Here is a 27,352-nt window from a genome sequence, read left to right as displayed (position 1 = left end):
ATCACAAGTAGGCAGAGAGGCAGGCAGAGAGAGAGAGAGAGAGGAGGAAGCAGGCTCCCTGCTGAGCAGAGAGCCCAATGCGGGGCTTGATCCCAGGACCCTGAGATCATGACCCGAGCCGAAGGCAGCGCGGCTTAACCCACTGAGCCACCCAGGCGCCCACGTTTACAAAATTATTAAGTTAGAGGAGGATTAGTCAGAGTCTAATGTTGAGAACCTTCAGAGGGCAGAGTAGTGGTGAAGGAGAGCCATGGTATTCAGTGCACATTTCCAAGTCCGATGGGGAGAAGAAACCTAAGAACAGGGGAGGAAATTAAAAGATGGTAGTGGGGAGAGAGGATAGAAGAAAATGACTGGAAACAGAAAAGGGTGAACAAATAGTGCGTGGGAGTCCTCATCATTGGCTGTCACGATGCCACCTCTCATATAAGACCCCTATAGTACAGCATGTCCCCCAAGTACACTGCTATATGTAAATATGTATTTTTTCATTGCTATATCAGAATTCTAATTTTTTTTCTTTGTACTCATCCAACTTCAAGGAACTAAAATCTCTCTTTTCTCACGATGTCCCCAGTTGTGGCCTCAAATTCCCTCAGACTTTGTGAGCCACTCACATGCCCTCTGAGATAGGTTTTTCGTCCCCTGACAGGCACTCACCAGTCAGTCAGCTCCAATTCACCTCCAGGATAGCCCCATAGTATTTCAGCCATTTAAAAAAAATTTTAGGGGCAGCTGGGTGGCTCAGGCTGTTGGGTGGCTCAGGCTGTTAGGTGTCTGGCTTCGGCTCAGGTCATGATCCCAGGGTATTGGGATCGAGCCCCACTCAGGGATCCCTGCTCAGCGGGGAGTCTGCCTCTCTCTCTTTCTCTCTCTCCCTCTGGCCACTCCCCCTGCTTGTGCTCTCCCACTCTCTCTCCCACTCTCTCACTCAAATAAATAAGTAAAATCTTTTTTAAAGAGGATTTTATTAAATAAAATATATTGCTTTTCCCATCCTTATTGTAGAAAATCTGAAAATTACCCCCCAAAATGGTTAAAATTTTAAAAATCATTTGTAGGGACGCCTGGGTGGCTCAGTTGGTTGGATGACTGCCTTCGGCTCAGGGCGTGATCCTGGAGTCCCGGGATCGAGTCCCGCATCAGGCTCCCAGCTCCATGGGGAGTCTGCGTCTCTCTCTGACCTTCTCCTCACTCATGCTCTCTCTCACTGTCTCTCTCTCTCAAATAAATAAATAAAATCTTTAAAAAAAATAAAAAAATAAAAAAAATAAAAATGATTTGTAATCCCTCCACTCAGAGATATGTTTCTTCAAATATTTTTTCCATGCCTGTGTATTATTATTTTTTTAATTGGACCACACTGTTGATATTTGCCAGTTGTCCCAAGTACTACATTATGTACATTTTCCCATACCATCAAATATTCTTTTAATGATTTTAAGTATTCCATCATGGATATCAGAGAATTTTTTTTTTAAGATTTTATTTATTTATTTATTTATTTGACAAACAGAGATCACAAGTAGGCAGAGAGGCAGGCAGAGAGAGAGGAGGAAGCAGGCTCCCTGCCGAGCAGAGAGCCCGATGTGGGGCTCGATCCCAGGACCCTGGGATCATGACCTGAGCCGAAGGCAGAGGCTTTAACCCACTGAGCCACCCGGGCACCCTGGATATCAGAGAATTTTAAAAATGATTCTGTATTTGTAGGATATTTAGGTTTTCCAACACGTTGTTATTAAAAGCATTGTTACAATTGATAATGCATTGAGGACTAGAGTTAGCAGTCTTAGCCCTAATCTTGGTTTAGTTCCTAACTGTTGACTCTGTAACTTTAAGCAAGTCACTTAAACTCTTAGGCTTTGAGTTTCCCATCTTCAAAACAGACTCTTAATGTACACTACCAAATTGCCTTCTAGAAAGGTCAGATCAATACCCAACTTTTGTAGCAACATGGATGGGACTGGAAGAGATTATGCTGAGTGAAAGAAGTCAAGCAGAGTCAATTATCATATGGTTTCACTTATTTGTGGAGCATAAAAATAGCATGGAGGACAAGGGGAGATGGAGAGGAGAAGGGAGTTGAGGGAAATTGGAAAGGGAGGTGAACCATGAGAGACTATAGACTCTGAAAAACAATCTGAGGGTTTTGAAGGGGCAGGGGGTGGGAGGTTGGGGGAACCAGGTGGTGGGTATTAGAGAGGGCACGGATTGCATGGAGCACTGGGTGTGGTGCAAAAACAATGAATACCGTTATGCTGAAAAGAAATAAAAAATAAAAAATAAAAAAAAGAAAAGAAAGATCAGATCAAAGTTAGGAAATTGCTTGTTTCCCACAATCTTGCCATCACAGGGTTTTATGTTTTTAAAAAAATCATTGTCATTTTAATAAGTAACAAAATGTATCTCTTTTAAAATAATTAACGGTGTTTTATTTTGATTTATATTTCTTGATTACTTAATTGTTATTTGGACTTTGTCAATTACCTGTCTAAACACTTTGTCCATTTTTTTATGTGGGCATTTGCCTCTTTAATGGCTTACAAAATTCTTCATATGGTAACAATTTTTTTCTGCTACACGTGTTGGAAACATTTTGTCCCCAGGCACTCATTTACATTTGGGTTTTAAAAAGTTTAATTTCAAGCTTTGCGCAGTGGCAGTATCGTAGCCAATGAGGTTTATTCGAGGCGCGATTATTGCTAATTGAAAAAGTTTAATTTCAAAACTCTTAAGTCAGAAAAAAAAACACACAATGGAAGTTCCCTTGACAGCTTCAAGCAGACTAAGACTAGACGCTGAAAATCTGCAGATGATCAGTGTAAATGCACACAGTACAGGACCCAGCTAATAATAAGGGTTAACTAAATGATAGCTTTCATAATTAAGATTGATAACAATACTACTTCAATGAGAGTCTTTCGTCAAAACCCCCTTGTCCAGCCCCCTGGTCACTCATCCTTTTGTGCCCGTTTCCCCTTCCCCCATTTCATCCTCTAAAATGTGAGTGCCGACAAGGCGGACAGTTTCTCCAACGAACTGGAGGATCCTCAGACAGCCAAAGACAAGAGAAGGGGAGATGGACTCACCACTTTTGGAATCGAGGACCCTCTGTGCCTCACCAGCAGAGCTGGAGTCTCCAAGCTGGGAACGCTTCCTCCGGCCATTCAGGGAGAGGAGGCACCGGACAGGGACATCAGGAAGGCTATGGAGGTGAGCCTGGGAAGATTTCACCTTTTTATTCGAAGCCCAAAGCCAGGGGCTCCCCTAGCTGCCTCCTATACACCAACAAGCCACACCCTGCCTGTCTGCTCCTGATAAAGGAACAGAGCAAAGAGGAGGCTAAACTCGAGGGAACATTCCCAGTGCCACCCAGTGTAAGGGAACTTTGCCCCTCAGCCCCCTTTCCCTCCCAAGCTAACTGCGTAATGATTCCCTGCAATATGTTTTGATCCTATCATACTCTTTCGGACAAGCTTGCTCCCCTTTACTTCCCATATTAGAGTAAAATTGAAGATTGGTTTCAAAGACACCCACCAATTAGCTGCCTTCTTTAACCCACTACCTTTATCTCCAGCTGCACCCCGACGTGTGCTTTCTGACAAATAGACTTGCTTACTGTCTCCCAACATGTGATAAACCCTTTCCTGCCCGGCTTGCTTTCATAATATCCATACCTCTACATTCATAATATCCATAATTGTATCCTTAACAATGCATTATGTATTTTTTTAACTTTATACAGATGGAGCACATTGTACTTAATTCCCTGTGATTTTCCTTTTTTCATACAACCTTAGTTTCTGAGTCTAGCAGACACCTGTGCTGGCCCACACTACATGCCCTCAGCCCCACCCCCCACCCTTGCCCCATTGGAGGAGGTAGCTGAAACTTGTAGGTGGGCTGCCAGCAAGCCACCTCAAAGGCCACAGTGTCTCTTTGCTTATCTGAAGCTGGTCTCTACAAAGGCTGGGAAGGCTGTTCAACCTGTATGCAGCCCAGGAGTTCAGGAACTTTAATACCCCAGGGGATAAACTGGGCAGTGACAGGCATCAGCAGAAAATGCTCCAGCCTCATACCTCCGGAGGAACAGTTCTGAGCTGTATTCTACACAACACCTCGGAGAGTTCCCAGAGGGAATGAGCTCAGTAACCCACAGACATCAGTAGTTCAATAATGCACATTTTAGCACTTTTTCTTCCTTTCTTCTCACTTACCATTTCTGATTCCTGGGATCATTTCCTTTTTTTTTTTTTTTTTAAGATTTTATTTGTTTATTCAACACAGAGAGAGACAGCAAGAGAGGGAACACAAGCAGGGGGAGTGGGAATGGGAGAAGCAGGCTCCCCGCTGAACAGGGAGGCCAATGCAGGGCTCCATCCCAGGACTCTGGGATCATGACCTGGGTCACTTAATGACTGAACCAACCAGGCACGCCCTGATTCCTGGGATCACCTCCTAAATAAACTCTTGTACAGAAGGACTCAATTCATACTCTCCTTTTCGGTGGAGTACAGATTAAGATACCAAAATTCATCCAGATGGATTCACAGAGCTCTGGTACATTCATTCCCCACTGTGTGGTAGACACTGTAGGAATATGCCAACATTTCGTCCATTTCCTCATTGATAAAAATGCGGTTTGTGTCTGGGCTTTGGCTTCTACAAACAGTGAGGCTAGGAACATTTTTTTTTTTAAATTAACATATAATGTATTATTTGCCCCAGGGGTACAGGTCTGTGAATCATCAGGCTTACACACTTCACAGCACTCACCATAGCACATACCCTCCTTAATGTCCATCACCTGGCCACCCCATCCCTCCCCACCAACCCCCCAGCAACCCTTAGTTTGTTCTGTGAGATTAAGAGTCTCTGATGATTTGTCTCCCTCCCCATCCGATCTTGTTTCATTTTTTGCTAGGAACATTCTTTCCTGGTTCTCGTGTGCAAGAGTTTCTTTAAAACAGCCAGATGGGGGGCGCCTGGGTTACTCAGTGGATTAAGCCTCTGCCTTCAGCTCGGGTCATAATCCCAGGGTCCTAGGATAGAGCCCCACATCGGGCTCTCTGCTCTGCAGGGAGCCCGCTTCATCCTCTCTCTCTGCCTGCCTCTCTGCCTACTTGTGATCTCTGTCTGTCAAATAAATAAATAAAAATCTTTAAAAAAAAAAAAAAAAACCAGCCAGATGGGGTCTGTGGGGTCCATGAACTCCAGGAGCTCCTGAGACCCTTTCATGAGGTCCCCTGGTATTCTTATGTTCATAATAATACTAAGCTGTTATTTATTTGTTCGTTGTGTTGACATTTCCTCTGCTCCTGTGGGCTTGAGAGATCCCAATAAAAACAGATCGTTCTCATGAGCTTGGTAGTGACATTAAGGATTAGTGATTTTTTTGATGTTGTCTAATGAAATGTGTCAACATTTGAAACACCTACATAAGTCCGTGAACCAGTAACTTCCAAATGGTTAATGCATATCTTGACAAAATCATGCAAAGATAAAAGATCTATTCAAGGGGTGCCTGGGTGGCTCAGTGGGTTAGGGCCTCTGCCTTCGGCTCAGGTCATGATCCCAGGGTCCTGGGATCGAGCCCCACATTGGGCTCTCTGCTCTGCAGGGAGCCTGCTTCCTCCTCTCTCTCTGCCTGCCTCTCTGCCTACTTGTGATCTCTGTCTATCAAGTAAATGGATAAAATCTTTAAAAAAAAAAAAAAGAAAGAAAGAAAAAAGATCTATTCAATATGCAAGATACACCAGTGGGTTTAACTGTGGCAGAGTATGAGAAGTATGAGAAGTTCGCTGGTGTATTATACATTTGAAAGTTGCTAAGAAAGTACATCTTAAATGTTCCCACCACAACAAAGGTAATTTTGTGACAGGATGGAGAAGTATCAGCTAATTTTATGGTGGTAATCATTTCCCAGTGTAAGCGTATCAAGTTTAAAAGTTGTATACCTATCTGTCAATTATATCTCAATCAAGCTGAGAGGGGAAAATGACAAGAAAAGTTTACTGGTATCATTTTAGATCCTATGCTGCAGTAACCTTTCAGAGACTACCACTTGCCAAGTTTGGCTATATTATCAAAGAACATCCACAATTATCTGAGGAGGTGACTGAAATGCCTTTTTTCCAGTTACATCCACTTCAACCACACAGCCTACTGCCACAGACCAAATGCAAGAGCCGATATGAGAATCCAGAAGATTTCTAAGCAGCCAGATGCTTAAGAGATGTAGAGATATGTAAAACATTGCCACTCCTCTCACTAATTGTTTTGTTTCAGAACATAGCTGTTTCTCATATAACATGTTGTTTATGTTATGTTTATGTCATGTTTATGTTAACATGTCTATGTTAACAGAAGTGTTTATGTTAACGTGTATATTATTATTATCTTCTTAAAATTTTTAAATTTAAATTCAATTAATTAACATAGAATATATTATTAGTTTCAGAGGTAGAGGTCAAGTGACTCACCAGTTTTATGTAACACCCAGCGCTCATTATATCATGTGCCTCCTTAATGCCCATCACCCAGATACCCCACCCCCACCTCCCTATTATTGTCTTTAAGTGAAATAATAATTATATGAAAATTTCTTACTGTAATTACTACTATGGCAAGTTGCAGAAAATATAACCCATATAAGCTGAAGCACTTTAAGGTCCTCAATAATTTTTAAGGTACACACAACTACATACATTATGCTATCACTACACCTACCAAAACTGGCGATAATCCCTTCATATTATTTGATATGCAGTCTACGTTCACACATTTTCAATGACGTCAAACATGTCTTTTTACACGTGGTCTGTTCAAATCTGGATCTAAGCAAGATACACATATTACGTTTTCTGGTTAAGTTTCTAAAGGGTATTTATTCTATAATGATCCCTCTGTCTTCTTTTAATTTTAAGATTTTATTTATTTATTTGAGAAGGAGAGAGTGCATCAAAAAGGGAGAGGGAGAAGTAGGTTCGCCACTAAGCAAGGAGTCTGATGTGGGACTCGATCCCATGACTCTGGGATCATGACCTGACCTGAAGGCAGCAGCTTCACCGATTAAGCCATCCGGGTGCCCCCTTTGCTCTTCTTTTAAAATTTTTCTTTATACTCTTGATTGTTGGTAAAACTTAGAAATTTGCCGGGGTGCCTGGGTGGCTCAGTGGGTTAAACCACTGCCTTTAGCTCAGGTCATGGTCTCAGGGTCCTGGGATCGAGCCCTGCATCAGGCTCTCTGCTTGGTGGGGAGCCTGCTTCTCCCTCTCTCCCCGCCTGCCTCTCTGCCTCCTTGTGGTCTCTCTCTCTGTCAAATAAATGAATAAAAATTTTTTAAAAAGATTAAAAAAAAAATTAGAAATTTGCCTTGTACAATGTTCTACATTCTGGATTTGGCTGATTGCTTTCAAGTGGTATCATTTAATTTATTTCTCTATCCCTCATATTTCCTGTGAATTGGAAACCTAGAGGTTTGATTAGATTCAGGTTCATTTCTAAGCTCTGTGACCTGGGTGAGAGTCTAACTTCCTGTGTCTCAGCTTCCTTACCAGTAAGAATAGTTAACTACCTCATTGGGATGGAGTAAGGATTAAATTAGTTAAAACATGTAAAATGTTCAGAACAGTGCTTGACATCCAATATATAGTAGTTATTATCATTACTTGAGGAAAGCCTCCAACTTCAAAGCCAAAGCCAGAGACCAAAATAAACAACAAAGACAATCTAGGAAGTAAAAGAAAATGGCAGAAAATTGCAATTGATGTCCTCAGAAATATGAAATAAGAGAAGATCCTGAATCCATAACACAGAGCAAGAGGTTTACCTAAAGGAAAGCTAGGGAACCAGGAAAAACTCTTGGAAATTAAAACTTTAGAGCAGAAAATAAAACATTCAAGAGAAGAGCTAGGGGATAAAGTTCAGGAAAATCTCTTAAAAAGTAGAATAAGCAAAACCTAGAGAATGAAAATGAGAAAGAAAAGATTTTTAAAACAAGGAAATCTATCATAGAGAACATCTCCCCAAAGCCTACACATTTCCTGAGTGCCTCACACAATGAACAAAAAACTTACCTTGACATATCATTATGAAGGTTCGGAGCACCAAAGATGAAGGAAAAACATATATCCTAAAAAATTCCAGAAAACAAACTCACAAACAAAAATTATAGAGGATGTGATGGAAATCAGATTAAATAGACCTCTTCAGAGTCTAGCCATGTGAGAAGCTAAAGAACAATGGATCGATGCCTTTAAAATTCTGAGTATGATTTCCAATCTGGAAATCTGTATCCTGTCAAACTGCCAAGTGTGAAAGTAAAATAAAGCCATTTTTAGACGAGCAAAGTTTCAAAAATTTACCTCCCATGAACTCCTTCTGGGTAGGTTACTGGAGAATGTGCTCTTCTAAAATGAGAGAATAAATCACAAATGGAAGATCAGGGGATTTGGCACTAGAGAGTAAGATGGGAATCCCCAGAATGTGGTTAGGGGAAATCCTAGGACAACAGTTGGGACAGTGAGGATAGAGAGAGGAGGATGGGCCCAAGGAAGGATGTCTCCGAGAAAAAAAAAAAGACCCTGAAAGATCACCAGATTCACATGACCAGATCAAGAGGTGTTTTACAGTCCAGATGGAAAATTTGGGGGCAGAATTAACAGAAGAATTAACAATAGGTGCATAATTAAGTGAATGGGGAAAAAAAGGAATTTTGGGCTCTAGGAGGGAAAAGTTGTTCAATAAAGTGAAAGTAATCTTAGTCTGGTATACAGCTCAAGTGTAAAAATATTCCATAGTCATACTAATGGAAACTCTGACTCAGCTAAGTAGGGAATTGTGCACACTGGCCAAGTCTGTTGATGGTCACAAAAAGACAGAAAGATAGATACAGAGATAGATAGATAGATAGATAGATAGATATCATAAACTCATAGAGGAAGAACAAGGAGGGGGACTTTCACTCCCTCCAGACTCCAACCGCACTTTCCTGATGAAGAATCCCAAACCAGTGTCTCCACACCTGTACTTTTCTGGAGTTAGACAACTTCTTGCCACCTCTAAGTGTAAACTAACTCTCTCTTACGGACACACGCACCCTCTACCTCAATCCTTTCCCAAGCCAACACAGCATACCTTCATTCCTAAAAGTGTCTCCACTATTTTTCCAAATATTCTCCTTTGGCTTTTCCACTCCTTTGTACCCTATATCCAGTGTCTTTTAGTTGGCTTTCTAAAGCCTTCCAAGGTTCCTGCTCTGTTTCCAGCTGTAATATAGTATATTCTAATCTGACCATTTTTGGTATTAACAATAATCCAATCAACATTAATATAGAAGCTTAAAATAATATTTGTTAGACGTTCCTCAATTAAAAGAAAGTATAAATCTTGCTAAAGTGTAAGTATTCTTTGTAGAAATTTTGTAACATACAGAAAGGCACAAAGAAGATAAAATTCCCCTCTGCTCTTAGGGTGCCTGGATGGCTTAGTCAGTTAAGGCATTTGACTCTCAGTTTTGGCTCAGGTCATGATCTCAGGGTTGTAAGATGGAGCCCTTCTTTGGGCTCCACCTTGGGTATGGCCTGCTTAAGATTCTGTCTTTCAGGGCTCCTGGGTGGCTCAGTGGATTAAGCCTCTGCCTTTGGCTCAAGCCATGATCTCAGGGTCCTGGGATCGAGCCCCGCATCGGGCTCTCTGCTCAGCAAGAAGCCTGCTTTCCCCTCTTTCTCTGCCTCCTTGTGATCTCTGTCTGTCAAATAAATAAATAAAATCTTAAAAAAAAAAAAAAAAGATTCTCTTTCTCTCCCTTTTCCTCTGTGTCTGTCCCTGCTCCTCACTCTCCCTTTCTCTCTCAAAAAAAAAAGAAAGAAAGAAAAGAAAATACCCTCTGCTCTCAAAATAATCTGGATTTATGTTTTCATACAGCCTCTTTTCTTTATGTATAGAATACTTTTTTTGAGACAAATACTGTGATTTTGTTGTATGTTCCTCTTTGTAACTTTTTCATTTAATAAAAATGTTTTATTATGTCAATAAATATTCTTCTATGTCATTTTAATGGCTGCATAGAATCCCATGTTAGCTATCCTATTGCTTATTTAATCAACCCCTGTTACCATTATTTTGGTTGTTTGCAGTTTTTTTTTACACTTAAAAATAGTGCTATCTCTGGGGCACCTGGGTAGCTCAGTGGGTTAAGCCGCTGCCTTTGGCTCAGTTCATGGTCTCAGGGTCCTGGTATCGAGCCCCACATCCGGCTATCTGCTCGGCGGGAAGTCTGCTTTCCATTCTCTGTCTGCCTACTTGTGATCTTTCTTTCTCTGTCAAATAAATAAATAAAATCTTTAAAAAAAAAAAAGAATAGTGCTATCTCTGATACTTAGGATAACTTAGAAGTGGAATTGCTGAATAAATGTTGTGCTTTTTCAATTTTTGTGGTTAAAAAAAAACGGTAATATAAAATTTCCCACCTTATTTAAGTGTACAGTACAGTGGTATTAAATATATGCATGTTCTTGTGCAAAAGATCTTTAGGGCTTTTCATCTTACAAAACAGAAACTCTGTATCCATTGAACAACTTCCGGCTTAGCATCCATCAATTGTTTCAATTCTTGCCTGATTCTTAGAGGAGCAGAAGTAGGGGATCTGGAGGACATGTCCTCTCCTGGATAGGCCATTGTCCTAGCCTGAAACCTGGCAGAAGTACTTGCCCTAATACTTACTAACTGTGTAACCATGAACAAGTCATTTAACTTCTCCGTGCCTCTGATCCCTTATCTGTAAGATGGGGATAATAACATGTTATTACACATGTACATTACTGGACGCATTTATCAAAAGGAATAAATGAGTTAATAAATGTGAAGCTCTAAGAACTGTGCTTGCAATGTCATAGGCTCTGAAAAGAGGCAGCTATTGTTATTATTTTTTAAGATTTTATTTATTTATTTGACAGACAGAGATCACAAGCAGGCAGAGAGGGAGGCAGAGAAAGGGGTAGGGGGCACGATGCCAGGACCCCAAGATCATGACCTGAGCCGAAGGCAGAGGCTTAACCCATTGAGCCACCCAGAGGACCCTGTTATTATTATTATATCATCATTATTAGACTGAACAAGATTTCTGTTGTCAAAGCATTTACCTACCATTTTCTTCAATCCTGTTCTAATCAATGAAAAACGATAGCCAACTATTTTATTTTATTTTATTTTTTAAAGATTTTATTTATTTGACAGAGATCACAGGTAGGCAGAGAGGCAAGCAGAGAGAGAGGAGGAAGCAGGCTCCCTGCTGAGCAGAGAGCCCGATGCGGGGCTCAATCCCAGGACCCTGGGATCATGACCTGAGCCGAAGGCAGAGGCTTTAACCCACTGAGCCACCCAGGCGCCCCTAGCCAACTATTTTAATTTGAAAAATTACTTTAAAATAATTGTAAAATTTTAATTGTAAAACAACTGTAACTGTAAAATGATGTACTATTATCTGTGAGTTTGAACGTTTCTCTATACTTATACTAGTTATTTATATTTGTCCTGACATCCTTCTTCAAAGTCCTGTGGCCGGCAGGACTTCACTTGGTGCTCCTAACAAGCTCGTAGATCAAGAAGGCGCAAATCACCATCCCTACTTTTCGAATTAAGAAACTGAGGCCCAGAATGTTATAATGCTCATCCCAGGTTTCCCATCTCACCCTTCAAAGCCTAGCAGCCGCCCCAGAAAATATTCCCGAGAAATGCACTGTTAAACCTCCCCAGTCCCAGGGCCCAGGATCGGGAAAGACAGACGTCCAGATATGTTTTCTGCGCACGCGCAGCTCCTCAGGGGGCGGGGCCTCAGAGCGCGCCCGTTTCCCGCCGCTGCCCCGCCTCCCGGCCCCGCCCCCGGGTCACAGCCCCGGCCCCGCCCAATCCGAGGCGCGGTGGGCTCGCTACTCCAGACGCGAAGGTAGGGGAAGGCCGGGGTGTCCCACGTGGGGCCTTGCCGGCGACGCGGCGGAATCCCGGAGTACCGAGACGGGGAGGGCCGGCGCCGACTCCCGACCGTCGCCCGCCGCCATCTTGCTCCCGGAGAGGGCAGCGACGGGCGAGGGAACGTCCCCTGGGGCCGGGCTTGGGCCCAGGGCGGGCTGTGGCGGGGGGCGGGCCCGGGCGGGGGCAGGCGGGGGCCCCGCGGCGGAGCGGGGCGGTAACTCTCCCGCCACCGGGAGGTGGGAGGGCCTGGCCCTGAGGCCGGAGACGGCGCGAGGCCCGGGCCTCCCGGCTGGCCCTCTCCGGGGCTGGGACTGGCTCGCCCTGCGGGGCCGCGGGGTCCTCACAGTTAGAACAGCCAGGCCCTCTCGCTTGGTCCTCACGCCAGGGAATGGGCTCTTGTCCCATTTTGCAGACACGAAACTAAGGCTCAGGGTGGAGAGGGGATTCTAGTTTAGTATTTAAGTATCTTAGTATTTAGTATTAGTAGAAAGTTTGCTGCACTGCCTTCCTTCTGTTAGTTTTATTCATTTCTTTTTAGAAAAATAGGTATTTAAACAATTTGCCCAGGGACACCCAGCAAGGTCATGGCGGTGGGTTCAGTCCTAGTCCACCGAATCCAGCGCCCTTTCCACAGGGCCACTCTGCCTCACCTGTCAAGGGAGGGGGGTGAACTCTGGGATTAGTGAAGGGAGGAACTGGAAATTCTTTTTCTTTGCTTTGCTTTCTTTCTTTCTTTTGTTAATCAGTCAGTCTCTAATGCACCATCCAGGCCGAGCTAACAAGTGTTCAGAAGTCAAGTCATGGATCAGCCTACACGGAAAGAAAAATCCAAAGTTAAAGAACCTGTGAGCAGAGTTGAGAAGGCCAAGCAGAAATCAGCCCAGCAGGAGCTGAAGCAAAGACAAAGAGCAGAGGTGAGATTAAGGAGGAGGCCTGTACACCTGTAGTCTGCTGGAGATGATGCTGGAGTAGAGAATGAGTAGAGGGGAGAGCCTGTGCAGGGGAGTGCTACCTGCCTCCCTGCATAACAGCTCTTCTCCCAGGAGATCAGTGAGGTTCAGGATGATGAAGTGACAGCCCAGAGTCCCATGCCAGGTTAGTGTCTGAACCCTGACCCTCTCCAGATGACTCCTGGTGCAGAGCTTTTGTGGAAGAAAGAAAGGAAAAAGACAAGGGACATGGAAGGGAGGGGTCAGAGTGAGACAACCAAGTGTTGGACACCCCCTAGCGCAGATGTTCAGGCATTGGCCTGGAGAGTAGCTGCTCATAACCAGCAGTAGAGGCCCAAGCTCTACACCCACCAAACCTGTTTCTTTGTGCAGTCAACACTTGGGATCAACTTCAGAATGAAAAGCTAAACTGCCCACGCTACCCGTGTGACACCACATCCAGATGTGTATTTTTATTTTAGTATTTATTATCAGAAGAAAGCTTGCTGCAAATTTTTCCCTCTTTCTAGGCATTTTATTTTTTTCCCTTTTGAGAAACTTAAAAATACAGAAAAGCAAAATATTAGAACAGACACTGGGGTACTCAGCATGTCAGATTGGTAGTGGTTACTATTTTGTTATATTCACCTGGAGCCTTTTAGATAAATAAAAATTACATATGAATTTAAAGTCCTCTTTGTCCATTTCCTGTCTTACACCCTTTTTCCCTCTCTGTGGACATCCACTATAATTTTTTATGCTTTTACACTCAGATATATTATTAGATATCCTTGAGTAACATATAATATTCTTTTGTGTTTTAAAATTTTACATTAATTCTGTTTTATTTTACATTTTGCTTACATGTGTTTTTAACTATTCATGTTAATATAATCTAGTTTATTACTCATCACTGTGTATAGTAGTCTGTTTTATTTTTATTTATTTATTTTTAGAGATTTTATTTATTTGAGAGAGCACAAGCAGGGGAGGGGCAGAGGGAGAAGCAGACTCCCTCCGTCGAGTAGGAAGCCCCACGCAGGCTTCCATCCCAGGACCCCAAGATCATGACTCGAGCTGAAGTAAGACATTTAACTTACTGAGCTCTCAGGTGCCCCAGTTTTATTTTTATTGTTTAGGTTTTCATTTAAATTCCAGTTAGCTAACGTACAGTGTAATATTAGTTTCAGGTGTACAAGACAGTGACTCGGCACTTCCCATATGGCAGCCAGTGCTCATCACCCATCACACCCATCCCTCCCACCTTCTGGTAACCATCAGTTTGTTCTCGGTGTTCGAGAGTCTGTTTCTTGGTTTAAGAAACTAAACAGACAAGAGGTGCCTGGGTGGCTCAGGCCGTAAGCGTCTGCCTTTGGCTCAGGTCATGATCCCAGAGTCCTGGGATCGAGCCCCACATTGGGCTCTCTGCTTGGTGAGGAGCCACTTTCTCTCTCTCCCACTCCCCCTGCTTGTGTTCCCTCTCTCGCTGTGTCTCTCTGTCAAAAAAATAAATAAATATTTTAAGGAAAAAAAAGAAGAAAACAAATGAACATAGAGGGGGAAAGAGAGAGAGATAATCGTCCATTTTATGAATCTACTTTCATATATTTACCCCTTCCTCCAGTGATGAACATTTAAATTATTTACAGTTTTTTTTCTACTACAAACATTGCTGTAGTGAAAAACTTCAATGTCTCCTTTGGCACCGTGCTAGCATTTCTGTGGAGCGTACATGACTAGAAGGAGATTTACCATGTGTATTTCAGTTTTACTAGACATTGCCAGATTGCTGTCAAACAGATTGTACAAGTGTGCAGTCTCATCAGCGGTGTAAGAGGGTTCTCATTCCTCACTTCTTCTCCACCTTGATAGTGACCGACTTTAAATTTATGCTGATTTGATCCACCTTTAAAACTGAGCCACTGTGCACCCAGCACTGTTGCCTAGCCTGAGATACACAAGTGGACAAGGCAGAGAAGAATCCCCGCCTTTGTGGAGCTTGCGTTCAGTACGAAAGGCAGACAGTCAGTATAATAAGTAAATTGAATAGTGTGTTCAAAGTTAATCCATAAACTGAAATCCACCTTTGGATTAAGACAGACCATCTGAGAACTGTGGACATGGATCCTAACAAATCATTCTCCCCTTCCCTTCACCTTCCCCTCGCCACCTGGATCCAGGCCCCCCGATAATTGTACTGCATTGCACTTTGGGGAGCAGTTGGAGGGTTGTTGTAAGAAACAGCCTGAAGAAACCGTCCATTGCACACACTGTAAGGATAAATACGGAGGACATTCTCTGTGTCCTTATGGCATCCTTCTAACCTTCCACAGGTTAGATGTCTTAGTCTGACTCCAAATTCCAGCTTGTTGTGAGCCCCAGTTCTTCCCTTGGGACCTCGGACAGGATGCTTCATCTCTCTGCACCTCGGTGCCTCAGTTCCCCCTTGCAAAACAAGGGTGATGGTATCTACCTCAAAGACTGTTAGGAGGAACAGAGATGCTGTGCGTAAAGCACTCAGCAAATGGCAGCAATCCTCAGCAGGAACCACGGGCTTCCCAGCAGTTGACCTGCTTTGATTGTGCGGACTTTGGGTGGAAGGACTGATCGTGTTGATGGTGACGTGCCAACATGGAATACTGGGATCCAATATTGGAATATTGCCATGTAATACTGCCTGGCACGGGGCCCGCTTGCATGAGCTTGACCACAGGTGTCCTCACACCAAAGCTGATTGTTGCTACTCCCATCCCGACCTTTCTAAGTCGTGCCTGGCATAAGGCAGGGAGATATAAATATAATCTCCCACAGGTGACTCTGTGACGTAGTAGATATTATCCTCACTTGGGAGCACAGAACCCCTAGCCCCTCAGGGATGGAAGGGCAGACTGTGAGCAAAACACGAGTGACCTTGGGCTGCTGCTGTTGGCTTTATCTGTGCTGCCTGGAATGTGATCTCCTAAGATAGGAATGTGACAAGACCCTGTGGGGAGGAAGACACATGGTTTCCATTCAGTTCTACATAGTTGCTGCAGTCCAGAAAGTTAGATAAGTGGGAGCATCTTGAGGAGTAAATGGAACAGAGGGCGCACGTGGCCTCCATTTGACGCAGTTGAACACCCTTTCCTTCCTGAAAGTCTTTCATTCCTTGGCTCAGACCTGCTGACCCATTTTTTTAAGTCTCTTCTTTCTCTGCTTATTCTGTTTTCCCTTCCACCAGCCTGCCTTCTGGATCTTGAGGTCTCCGAGAAGCTACTTAATTTCCTTCTCAGTCCCCAGTTCAGTCACATGCAGATAAAAATGCTTAGTAAAGCATGAATGGATGACGCAGAGGTTCTAATGCATATATATTAGAAGTATATTCACATATATATGATGTTTACAGCTTAAGGAAGATGAACCAAACCAACACCTTGTGTACCACCCAACTAAAGAAATAAAATGTGACCAGTAACTTGGAAGCTCCTTGGGCCCCACTGTGGTCCTGTCCCCAACCCTTCCCATCAGCAATGTCCTTGTTCCTTGATTTTATGCTGATTATACCCTTGCTGTTCTGTACTAATTTAGTATTTCTCTGTGTACCCCCAAATAATATTTTGCAGCCTAACAATATGCTGTCTAGTCAGGCATGTTTCTGAATTTCATATATGTTACCATATTCTGTGACTGGCTGTCTTCACTCAACTTCTTTTCTTTTTTTAAACTATTCAGATCTATTTGTTTATGTGTTTTCATTATGGTAAAATGTACATAACAGAAAAGTTAACCATTTTAACCATCAGTGTTAGCTTTTTGAGAGTCATTTGTGTCGTTTTGGAACTGTTTCCATCACTGTGGAATTCACCTTTTCCTTAAAGATTATAGGATCTTACCACAGTAAGGAAAAAAAAAAAATGGGGGCGGGATTATAGGATCATTCAAACTTTCTATTTAATCAGTTTTGATCATTTTACTCTTTCTAGCAATTCCTTTAATTTTGGTTTTCAAACTTATTGACACAAAGTTCATAATATTTTTATTTAATCCTCATTATATCAGTAATTATTCTTCCTTTTTGATTATAATAATGTTTGTTTATGTCAACCTTTTTGTCTTGATGAATCATGTCAGAGATTTGCAGGATTTTCTTTTTAGTATTTTCAAAGAACCATCTCACAGGGTTGGTGATCCTCGCACATTCAGTTGCCTTTTCTGCTCTTTATTTTGTGTTTTCTGTTTGTCTCACTTCTCGGGTTCTTTTTTCCCCCTTGTCTTTTCTTAAACGAATCAAGTTATGTCATCTACACAGAAACACACTCCTTCATTTTTCCCTTCTACAAATTGGAAAGTTTTCTGATGTTTCTGCTCTTAGTAGGCAGATTGATACCACAAGTGAGGAATGAGGTAGATATCCTACCTTTCACCTGAGAATGTCTCTTGCAGTTTTCATTCCATTCCTGCTGCCTACCCTGCGTCATATTCTTGCTGCCTCCTCCCTGGACTGTTGTAATGATGCCTGTAGGTGGCCTACAATCTCTTCTTCCACTTTATCTCTCACATGGTCTCCAGTTATCTCTCCCCAAGCAGAGATCCATCAGGTTTTCCCTAGCACACTAATGTCGCTGGCTCTTTGGAGTCTGGCCAAAGTCCAGAGGTCATGGAATGGCATTTAAGCCTCCTAACACACTTACCACTTTCTCCAGCTCCCTGAAGTCTTTTTAATATCCTTCATATAGGCATCATTGAAGTTTCCAGAACTAATCCTGTACTTTTCCATTTTATTTGTCTCCTCATACTACCCCGCCGGCTGTCACCTCCCCTGTCCCTTCCGCAGTCTCTTATGTGTTCAAATCCTCCTGACCCTTTAAAAGCCAGATCAAGCCACCGCATCTCTCCTGATTCTTCAGATGGAATTAGCATCTGCCCTTCTCCCTCGCCTGCATCACTGCTGCATTTCTGGTATTTCCAAACGCCACAGCCTGTGGCGTCTGAGGACAGGTGGAGCAGCTGCCGCTCCCGCTAACTGATCTTTTTCTCCGTTTCAGATCTATGCCCTCAACAGAGTCATGACAGAACTGGAGCAGCAGCAGTTCGATGAGTTCTGTAAACAGATGCAGCCTCCTGGAGAGTGAGCGGCCCCCGCGCACAGAACCAGACGAGCCCCCGCCCCGAGGCTGGCTTTTTCCACGAGGTTCCCGTTTCCCTGAGATGGTCCGCTTGGAACCTTACAGAACTAGACAAGAAAATGTTTGCATTATTCTGGAACTGGGATAAGTCTGAACTTCCCGTATGTCACTTCTGCTTCACTGGTTCTTTCAGTCTGAATTGGCCCAGTGCTTGCTGAAGAGACTTGTTTTGTTCTTCTAAGACAGCAGATTCTTTTTTTTTTTTTTAACTTTTTTCTATTGCTTGAGAAAAATCAGCATTTCTCGTGAAACTGTAGATCTTCTCCAAAAATATAAATAAAATACTAATAAAATGTCTGTTTGCTCCTACTTTAGCTTGGGGTGCCTAGCCACAGAAAGCGGCACCAGAAAGAATTTAATAGTTAAGACAAGTTGAGGTGAGCGGAGGGAACCCTTTCTCCCTCAGTAGGGAATGAAAGGGAGGAGGTAAGAGAAAGAATGTGAGTGTTTCCAGTTCTCATTCTTCCTGGGGGCAGCTCCTAAGTTTTTAGCCACATGGGTATAAATATGTGAGCCTCTATTCCCCGATAGGCCGCAGCTAGGATTCCTCTCGCCTTGTGGGGGACAGTTCACAGCAGCATGGTACCAGCAGGGAGACTCGTGCAGGTGCTTTTCACTTTTCACTCCAGGAACTACTTTATCAAGCCTAGAAGAGGTTTTATGATGGGAATATCCAAGCTGGTTCCTCAAGAACCATTCACCTCCCCATCCACCCACCTGCCATCTTTAAGTATCAAAGTATAAACTTTCTGCCTGAGACACTTGTGTCAGGAATGGTGGCTCCAACTTGAGCTTTCACGATGCAAAGAGTTATTTTAATTCTGAGCAAAAGCAGAGCTTGTTCTTTCAGGTTATTTCATTTCCAGATATTCCTGAGTAGGGAGAAGGGTGTCAGAAAGCAGAATATGTATGGAAATGAGGTAGACCTCTCAGGGCAAAGGAGCCAGACATCGCTACCTCCTTTACTCTCCACCCCAGAAGTGCCGATATTTTCCCTACTGGTGTTGGGAACACCTCAAGCCATCCCCCTCTCCTCTTTGTCTCCCTGCTACCTCAGAAGTCACTGAGAATTCTGTTCCCATTGCTGTGGCTTGTTTTAGGAGGAAACTGGACCACTAATGGGGTATGAGGAACTTGCTACCAGTGAGGAGAATGTGTTCTTGAGAGCCTAAATTATAACTAAGGATAATCTTTACAAAGATTATCCCCATAAAGTAATTAGGGTCTATGGTGTTCTGCTGAATTTGGACTGAATGGGGATTATTTGGTTTTGTTTTTTGGAGGAGTTGGGATTTGAAGTGAGCTATTGGGTTTTGTTTGTTTGTTTGTTTGTTTTAAAGATTTTATTTATTTATTTGACAGAAATCACAAGTAAGCAGAGAGGCAGGCAGAGAGGAGGAAGCAGGCTCCCCACGGAGCAGAGAGCCCGATGCGGGGCTCGATCCCAGGACCCTGGGATCATGACCTGAGCCGAAGGCAGAGGCCTTAACCCACTGAGCCATCCAGGCGCCCCATTGAAGTAAGCTATTGTAAACCTATAAAAATACTACAAAGAGCACAGTTTTTGGATTCAAATGACCTGGGGTCAAGTAGCAATTCTACTCCATTAGATAAGTTATTAGCCTCTGAGCCTCACTCTTTCTTCCCATCCATGTCATGGAACATTTTCTTCCTGTCAGGAACATTTGTAGGAATAATAAATGAGATAATGTATGTAATAGATCCTCAGTAAATGCTTCTTCCCTTCCCAACCACCTTGTCTCAGGGGAGATGTTCCAAATTTCAAACAACCAAGTAATACAGGAGCATCAGTTGGAAAGATTCTGACCCTCAGTTGAGAACTGCCTGTATAACGCGTTTCAGCCCTGGAACTATTCCAACCTAGAGACATCCTCTAGGATTGCAGTTTTTTAAACTACAGGTTGTGAAATCAGTTTAAGAAATTGTGACCAGCTTTTCTTTTTAATGAAACAACAGATTAAAAATTATTGTATGTGGTAAAGATAGTTCATGAAGCTTATGTTTCAGGCTTATGTATACTTATGAAAGTGTCTACTGCATTGGAGGTAAAAGTTCCTTATTTCTATGGGTTGTGCCAAGAAAAAAAAAAAAGAGATTGGGATGTGAGGGATGCCTGAACAAGGCAGCACTGGCTCATCTTTTTACACACAACTTAAAGGCAAAGAAGTTTCATCTGCCTCAGGGAAGGGCTACAGGGGCCTTTGTGTCCACAACTGGAATAGCATTGAATGCTAAGGCTCTTGCAAGCATCATCGGGGAAAACTAGGAGCATGTCTCTCTGCTTCCCTGCCTGGAATCCCTTTGTGATCAGTTTCTCAGAGGTAAAAAAAAACGTTTTTGCGACTCCTTGAGGTATAAGGTTAGGTTGTGTATTTGAGATCTTTCTTGTTTCTTTCTTTCTTTTTTTTTTTTTTTTTTAAGATTTTATTTATTTTTTGACAGCGATCACAAGTAGGTAGAAGGGCAGGCAGAAGGGGTGGGAGCAGGCTCCCCGCTAAGCAGAGAGTCTGGTGCGGGCCTTGATTCCAGGACCCCAAGAGCATGACCTGCACTGAAGGCAGAGGCTTAACCCACTAAGCCACCCAGGTGCCCCCGATCTTTCTTGTTTCTTGAGAAAGGCTTATATTGCTATATACTTCCCTATTTGGACTGCCTTTGCTGCATCCCAAAAGTTTTGAACTGTTGTGTTTTCATTTTCATTTGTTTCCATTAATGTTTTTAAAAGATTTTATTTATTTATTTGACAGACAGAGATCACAAGTAGGCAGAGAGGCAGAGAGAGAGAGAGAGGAGGAAGCAGGCTCCCCGCTGAGCAGAGAGCCCGATGTGGGACTTGATCCCAAGACCCTGAGATCATGACCTGAGCTGAAGGCAGAGGCTTTAACCCACTGAGCCACCCAGGCTCCCCTGTTTCCATGAATTTTTAAATTTTTTCTTTCATTTCCTGGTTGACCTTTCATTCTTTATAGTATAATGCTCTTTAACCTCCATGTATTTGAATTCTTTCCAAATTCCTCTTGTGACTGGGTTCAAGTTTCAAAGCGTATGGTTTGAAAATATGCAGGGAACGATCCCAAGCTTTTGGTACCGGTTGAGACCTGATTTGTGACCCATATGTGACTTATTCTGGAGAATGTTCCATGTGCACTAGAGAAGAATGAGTATTCTGTGCTTTAGGATGGAATGCTCTGAATTTATCTGTAAAGTCCATCTGGTCCAGTGTGTCAAAGCCCTTGTTTTCTTGTTGATCTTCTGCTTAGATGATCTGTCCATTGCAGTGAGGTAGGTGTTAAAATCCCTTACAATTATTGTATTATTATTGATGTGTTTCTTTAATTTTGTTATTAGTCTATATAACTAGTTGCTCCCATGTTAGGGTTATAAATATTTATAATTGTTAGATCTTCTTGTTGGATAACCCTTTAATTATGATATAACCCTTCCTCATCTCTTATTACAACAGTCTTGGGTTTAAAATCTTTTCTGATATAAGGATTGCAACCCTAGCTGCTTTTTGATGTCCATTAGCATGATAAATGGTTTTCCACCTCCTCACTTTAAATATGGAGGTGTCTTTGTGTCTAACATGAGTCTCTTGGGACACCTGGGTGGCTCAGGCAGTTAAGTGTCTGCATTCGGCTCACTTCATGATCTCAGGGTCCTGGGATTGAGCCCACATCAGGCTCCCTGCTCTGCAGGATACTGCTTCTTCCTCTCCCTACCTCTCTCCCTGATTATGTTCTCTCTCTGTCAAATAAATAAATAAGATCTTTTAAAAGTAAAATAAAATTAAATGAGTCTCTTCCAGACAATGTAGCCATGGGTCTTGTTTTTATCCAGTCTGATACTCTGTGTCTTTTGCTTGGGGCATTTAGTCCATTTTCATTCAGAGTAAGTATTGAAAGATATGAAATTAGTGCCATTGTATTACCTGTAAAATCATTGGTTCTATATATTGTCTCTGTTCCCTTTCTGGTCTTTGTTACTTTGGGGCTTCTCTTTGCTTAAAGGATCCCCTTTAATGTTTCTTGCACAGCTAGTTTAGTGTTCACAAATTCTTTTAGTTTCTGTTTGTCCTGGAAGCTTTTTATCTCTCCTTCTATTTTTACTGACAGCCTTGCTAGATAAAGTATTCTTGGACGCATTTTTTTTTTCATTTATCACCCGGAATATATCATGTCATGCTAGTCCTTTCTGGCTTGCCAGGTCTCTAGCTAGATCTGCCAGTCTAATGTTTCTGCCCTTGTAAGTTATATACCTCTTGTCACTAGCTGCTTTCAGGATTTTCTCTTTGTCTTTGAGATTTGCAAGCTTTCTATTATATATCAAGGTGTTGACCTATTTTTATTGATTTGGGGGGGTGGTTTCTGTCCCTTCTGGACTTGAATGCCTGTTTCCTTCCTCAGATTAGGAAGTTCTCTGCTGTAATTCACTCCTTTTGCCCCTCTCTTTCCTCTTCTTCTAGTATACCAATTATTCTAATATAGTTTTGCTTTATGGTATCACTCCTCTCTCAAATTCTCTCCTCATGATCCAATAGATGTTTATCTCTCTTTTTCTCACCTTTTTTGTTCTCCATCATTTTGTCTTCTATATCACTAATTCTCTCTTCTGCCTTATTTATCCTAGCAATTAGAGCCTCCATGTTTTTATTGTGACTCATTAAAAGCCTTTTGATTTTGACTTGATTAGATTTTAGTTCTTTTATTTCTCCAGAAAGGGATTCTCTAGTCTCTTCTATGCTTTTTTCAAGCCCAGCTAGTATCTTTATAATTGTTATTCTGAACTCTAGTTCCAACGTCTTATTCATATCCATACTGATTAGATTCCTGGCAGTCAATACTGCCTTTTGTTCTCTTTTTTGAGGTGAGTTTTTCTGTCTTGTCATTCTTGCAGAAAGTAGTCACTTTTCTATTTGTAGAATTGCAGCAATTCTTTTCTTATATCTCTGGTTGGGTTCACAGATATTCAGAATGATTTAATAGCTATCTAGCTGAATTCCTGGAACCAGACAAAACTAAGGTCTCCTACTCCTCTGCTATCTTGGAAAGTTTTTTTTTTAAATAATTTAAAAAATAATTAGGGGCACCTGGTGGCTTAGTCAGATAAGCATCTGACTCTTTTTTTTTTTTTAAGATTTTATTTATTTATTTGACAGAGAGAAATCACAAGTAGACAGAGAGGCAGGCAGAGAGAGAGAGAGAGAGAGGGAAGCAGGCTCCCTGCTGAGCAGAGAGCCCGATGCAGGACTGGATCCCAGGACCCTGAGATCATGACCTGAGCTGAAGGCAGCGGCTTAACCCACTGAGCCACCCAGGCGCCCAGCATCTGACTCTTTTTTTTTTTTTTTAAAGATTTTATTTATTTATTTGACAGAGAGAGATCACAAGTAGGCAGAGAGACAGGCAGAGAGGAGGAAGCAGGCTCCCCGCTGAGCAGAGAGCCCGATGCGGGGCTCGATCCCAAGACCCTGAGATCATGACCTGAGCCCAAGGCAGCGGCTTAACCCACTGAGCCACCCAGGCGCCCCATCCAGCATCTGACTCTTAATTTCAGCTTAGGTCATGATCTCAGGGTCCTGAGGTTAACCCCATATAGGGTTCTGCTCTGGGTATAGAGCCTGCTTAAGATTCTCTCTCTCCCTCTCCCTCTGCTCCCCCCTCTAAAATAAATATTTAAAGAAAAAAGAAACAAAATGAAGAATCACTGGTGAGAGTAGCACTGTTTTACATTTTTGCAAATCTAACATCTATCTTAAAGGAAAGTAGCTAGTTTTAATATTTATGCATTCTGTATTCTCATAGTATTTTATTTTATTTTTAAAATTTATTTGACAAAGAGATCACAGGTGTGCAAATTAGGCAGGCAGAGAGAGAGGGGGAAGCAATCTTCCCACTGAGCAGGGAGCCCGATGTGGGGCTTGATCCCAGGACCCTGAGACCATGACCTGAGCTGAAGGCAGAGGCTTAACCCACTGAGCCACCTAGTGCCCCTGTATTCTCATATTATTTTAAACTATATGAAGAAAATCTGGCCTCACATTGATATGTGGTTGAAAAAGAGGAGGGTATTTTAATGATTATTTTAGATATTCTTTTTTGACACTATACCAAAATTTAGCAGGTAGTAGATTTTAAAGGTTAGTTGCAACTTGAAATCTGATACCACATTAATGAACTTTCTGTACTCTATTACATTAAAATCCACTGGTCTTTCCTCTTGCCCTTTGAATGAATCATTTATCTATGTATGATCTTCAACATCATGCTTCACTGAGTTATACAGATCTTCTAAATGTTTACACATTTTATTATACATTATAAAAAATAAATTTTTCATTAATATCTCCCGTGATCTTATCAGAAAAGTCTTTTAGTATTGCAAAGCTGTCAAGTTCAAGGTAGTAGATATAAGTTTTCCCAAATTCACTGGGAAGCTCAAATTTTATTCTTGGTAACAAAAACTTTTTTGATGAGTGACAGTCTCAGCTCATATTTTGAGAAAACCAAGTCTGAACAGCCCAAGTTTTTCAGTTATTCTTTGGTATTTCATAAGAAAAACAGCTAATTCAGCTCAAACTCAAAACATACTTTTCCTTGAGACAACTATCTTAACTCCAGTAGGCAGAAGTTCTTTATACATGCTTTCTGCTGTTGCACAGAATATTGAAAAGATGTATCCTCAAGGTCTAATAAAATGAATAATTTTTACTACTTTGTCAAGGACAGTCATAAATGAAACATTTTTTGTTTTGTTTTGTTTACTGTGAACATATGATAGTGAAAAGTACATTTGAATACCCAGGCCATTTAGTGCCCCTGCCTGGATTCACTCGGTGCCAGGAGTTTTATCCACCATTGCTTTGCACCATTAGGAGAATGACAGCAGTGATTTTCAGTCCCTGTTTTAGGATTTTTTTTTTTTAAGATTTATTTTTATGAAAGAGGGAGAACGTGTGCACACATGAACAGGGGGAGGAGCAGAGGGAAAAGGAGAGTAAGAACCTCAAGCAGACTCCCCACTGAGCAGGGAGCCTGAAGTGGCCCAATCCAAGGACACTGAGATCATGACCAGAGCTGAAATCAAGATCAGACACTTAACTGACTGAGCCACCCGGGTGCCCCCTTATTTTAAGATTATTAAGAAAATAGTTTTAACCCTGAAAAGTTCTCAGGAACTCCAGGGGTCATAGACCACACTTTGTGAACTGCCAACCTTAAGCCTGTAGTCACCATATCATTGGGTTGTGTGAGGGATTGAGTGAAAGAATAGAGTGCAAGAAACACTTCCTACACATAGAAAAGACTAAATAAATGATAACTATTTTTAAAATATTTTATTTATTTATTTGACACAGAGAGAGATCACAAGTAGGCAGAGAGGCAGGCAGAGAGGGGTAGGGGGAAGCAGGCTCCCCGCTGAGCAGAGTGCCCGATGTGGGGCTCGATCCTAGGACCCTGGGATCAAGACTTGAGCCGAAGGCCGAGGCTTAAGCCATTGAGCCACCTAAGCACCCTGATAACTATGATTATTACTATTATTTTAAATGGAAGGGAGGAAATTTAGAAGTTTAGAAGGAGAGGAGCAATCTTTTATTTAATACCTTTTACAGTCATTCCCTATTCTACTTATTTATGTGTCATCATATTTAATTCACAAAGCAACCCAGAGAGGAAGTAAATAATTCATTTTACAGTTAAGGAAATGGGTTTAGAGAGATTAAACCTTTCACTCACGTTCACAGAGCTTAAAAAAAAAAAAATGCAGAATCCTCAGTCACTTGTCCCTGTTCACTGGGCACAGGTTCACTAAGAGGGGGCTGGAAGGGAAATCTATACTCCATCCCAAGCTGAGAAGTAGCAGAACTGCCTTGAATTAAGAAAGAACCCCTCTGACTTCATGCATTCATCTGAGAAGTATATTTTTAAAGTCCCAGACTTCCCACTTGTTCCTGAGAGCTATTTTACATTAGAATAGTTTGTTTTATTTTATTACATGTCCTGTTTTACCTGTTCTTTTTTTTAAGCTCTAGCTAACTGGGGGAGTAAAGCCCTGCACAGCTAATGCATCCTCAGTCCCCGAAACCACGTAGAAGGGCAGCCTTCCTTCCATGTAGTTGGAAGGAAGCACATATCCCTACACTTTACTATCCTTGCATCACTAACCTAAACTTCTGTTTGAGGCAATGAAATATGAATTGTTACAAACAAAGTGCAAACAAGTATCCAAATGGGTATTTCCCTTTTCAAAGCAGTCCCCTTAGGAGGTCTACATATTTCTTTTCACTCTGAGGCTGTGGCTCAAAAGCAGCAAGGAAATCCTCTTTCGGAATTGCACCTTCTTCTTTGAATGTAGTTTCCAGTTTTAGAAGTAGCCAGAATCCTTTGACGCCAAATCTGATAACTAATGCAGCTCAAAAGAGGCCATTGTTGGCTAATCCTCAGTAACCTAGTAGACTAGGTTTGGTTGGTTCAGAAGACAGTATTTCTTTTTTCTTTTAGGATTTTATTTACTTATTTGACAGAGAGAGAGAGACCACAAGTAGGCAGAGAGGCAGGCAGAGAGGTGGGGGAAACAGGCTCCCTACTGAGCAGAGAGCCCGATGCGGGGCTCGATCCCAGGACCCTGAGATCATGCCCTGAGCTGAAGGCAGAGGCTTTAACCCACTGAGCCACCCAGGTGCCCCAGAAGACAGTATTTCTTGAGCACCTGCTATGTCTAGGCGTGACGCTAGGAGCTGGCCTCCAAGAGCTTATGTGAACACAGTTCTCCAGCCGCATTTCCTAAATATTTTGATGAAGTGTGGAATCTCTGAAATGAGGGGATGATACCAAAGGACATCATGTATCTGTATGTGTATTTGGGTATACATTTGTAAGATTCTTACCACATTATAGTAATCTTGCACCTAACCCACTAGAACGCACAAGGAAATCTATTTGTCTATAAAACAAACATTTTTTAGTACCAGGGACTGTGGTAAACAGCAGACATTTTAAAAAACGTAAACTGAAGGAGCCTGAAATCTGATGGGATGCAGACATAGTCATCCACCCATAAAAACATAAATGATGGGGCACCTGGGTGCCTTAGTGGGTTAAGCCTCTGCCTTTGGCTCAGGTCATGATCCCAGGGTTCTGGGATCGAGCCCTGCATGAGGCTCTCTACTCCTCGGGCAGCCTGCTTCTTCCTCTACTTCTGCCTGCCTCTGCCTACTTGTGATCTCTCTCTCTCTCTCTTTCTCTGTCAAATAAATAAATAAAA

At 42.2% G+C, this 27,352-nt stretch overlaps 2 protein-coding genes and 1 non-coding gene across 4 annotated transcripts in view; 2 read left to right on the top strand and 1 right to left on the bottom strand.

Moving 5' to 3' along the window:
- LOC122898678 (erythroblast membrane associated protein (Scianna blood group)) overlaps positions 1-10,740 on the bottom strand; it is a 32,158-nt gene extending 21,418 nt beyond the window's left edge. Inside the window, exons 1-2 of the mRNA XM_044236386.1 lie at positions 10,726-10,740; positions 3,090-3,219 (exon numbers count right to left, since the gene is read on the bottom strand). Coding sequence (XP_044092321.1) covers positions 3,090-3,219; positions 10,726-10,740 — 145 coding nt within the window. The remainder of the gene's footprint in view (positions 1-3,089; positions 3,220-10,725) is intronic.
- LOC122901431 lies at positions 2,646-2,784 on the top strand. Its single transcript, XR_006383486.1, has one exon. It is a non-coding gene; the product is annotated as a U4 spliceosomal RNA (small nuclear RNA).
- A 1,153-nt stretch (positions 10,741-11,893) lies between the features above and the next one.
- LOC122899842 (small vasohibin binding protein) lies at positions 11,894-18,364 on the top strand. 2 transcript variants are annotated; one of them, XM_044237993.1, is made up of 3 exons: positions 11,894-11,947; positions 12,743-12,887; positions 17,927-18,364. In XM_044237993.1, exons 2-3 carry the CDS (start codon positions 12,774-12,776, stop codon positions 18,011-18,013), a joined length of 201 nt encoding a protein of 66 aa, XP_044093928.1. In that variant the 5' UTR covers positions 11,894-11,947; positions 12,743-12,773; the 3' UTR covers positions 18,014-18,364. The 2 variants fall into 2 exon arrangements, with proteins under 2 accessions (XP_044093928.1, XP_044093929.1); XM_044237994.1 differs by having other exon boundaries at positions 11,905-11,947; positions 12,720-12,887.
- The last annotated feature ends 8,988 nt before the right edge of the window (positions 18,365-27,352 follow it).

Source organism: Neovison vison, chromosome 2 (assembly GCF_020171115.1).
Source record: "Neovison vison isolate M4711 chromosome 2, ASM_NN_V1, whole genome shotgun sequence".
NCBI lineage: Eukaryota > Metazoa > Chordata > Mammalia > Carnivora > Mustelidae > Neogale > Neogale vison.
Note: the sequence above shows the minus strand (reverse complement) of the source record. Positions and strands in the feature narration are given on the sequence as shown.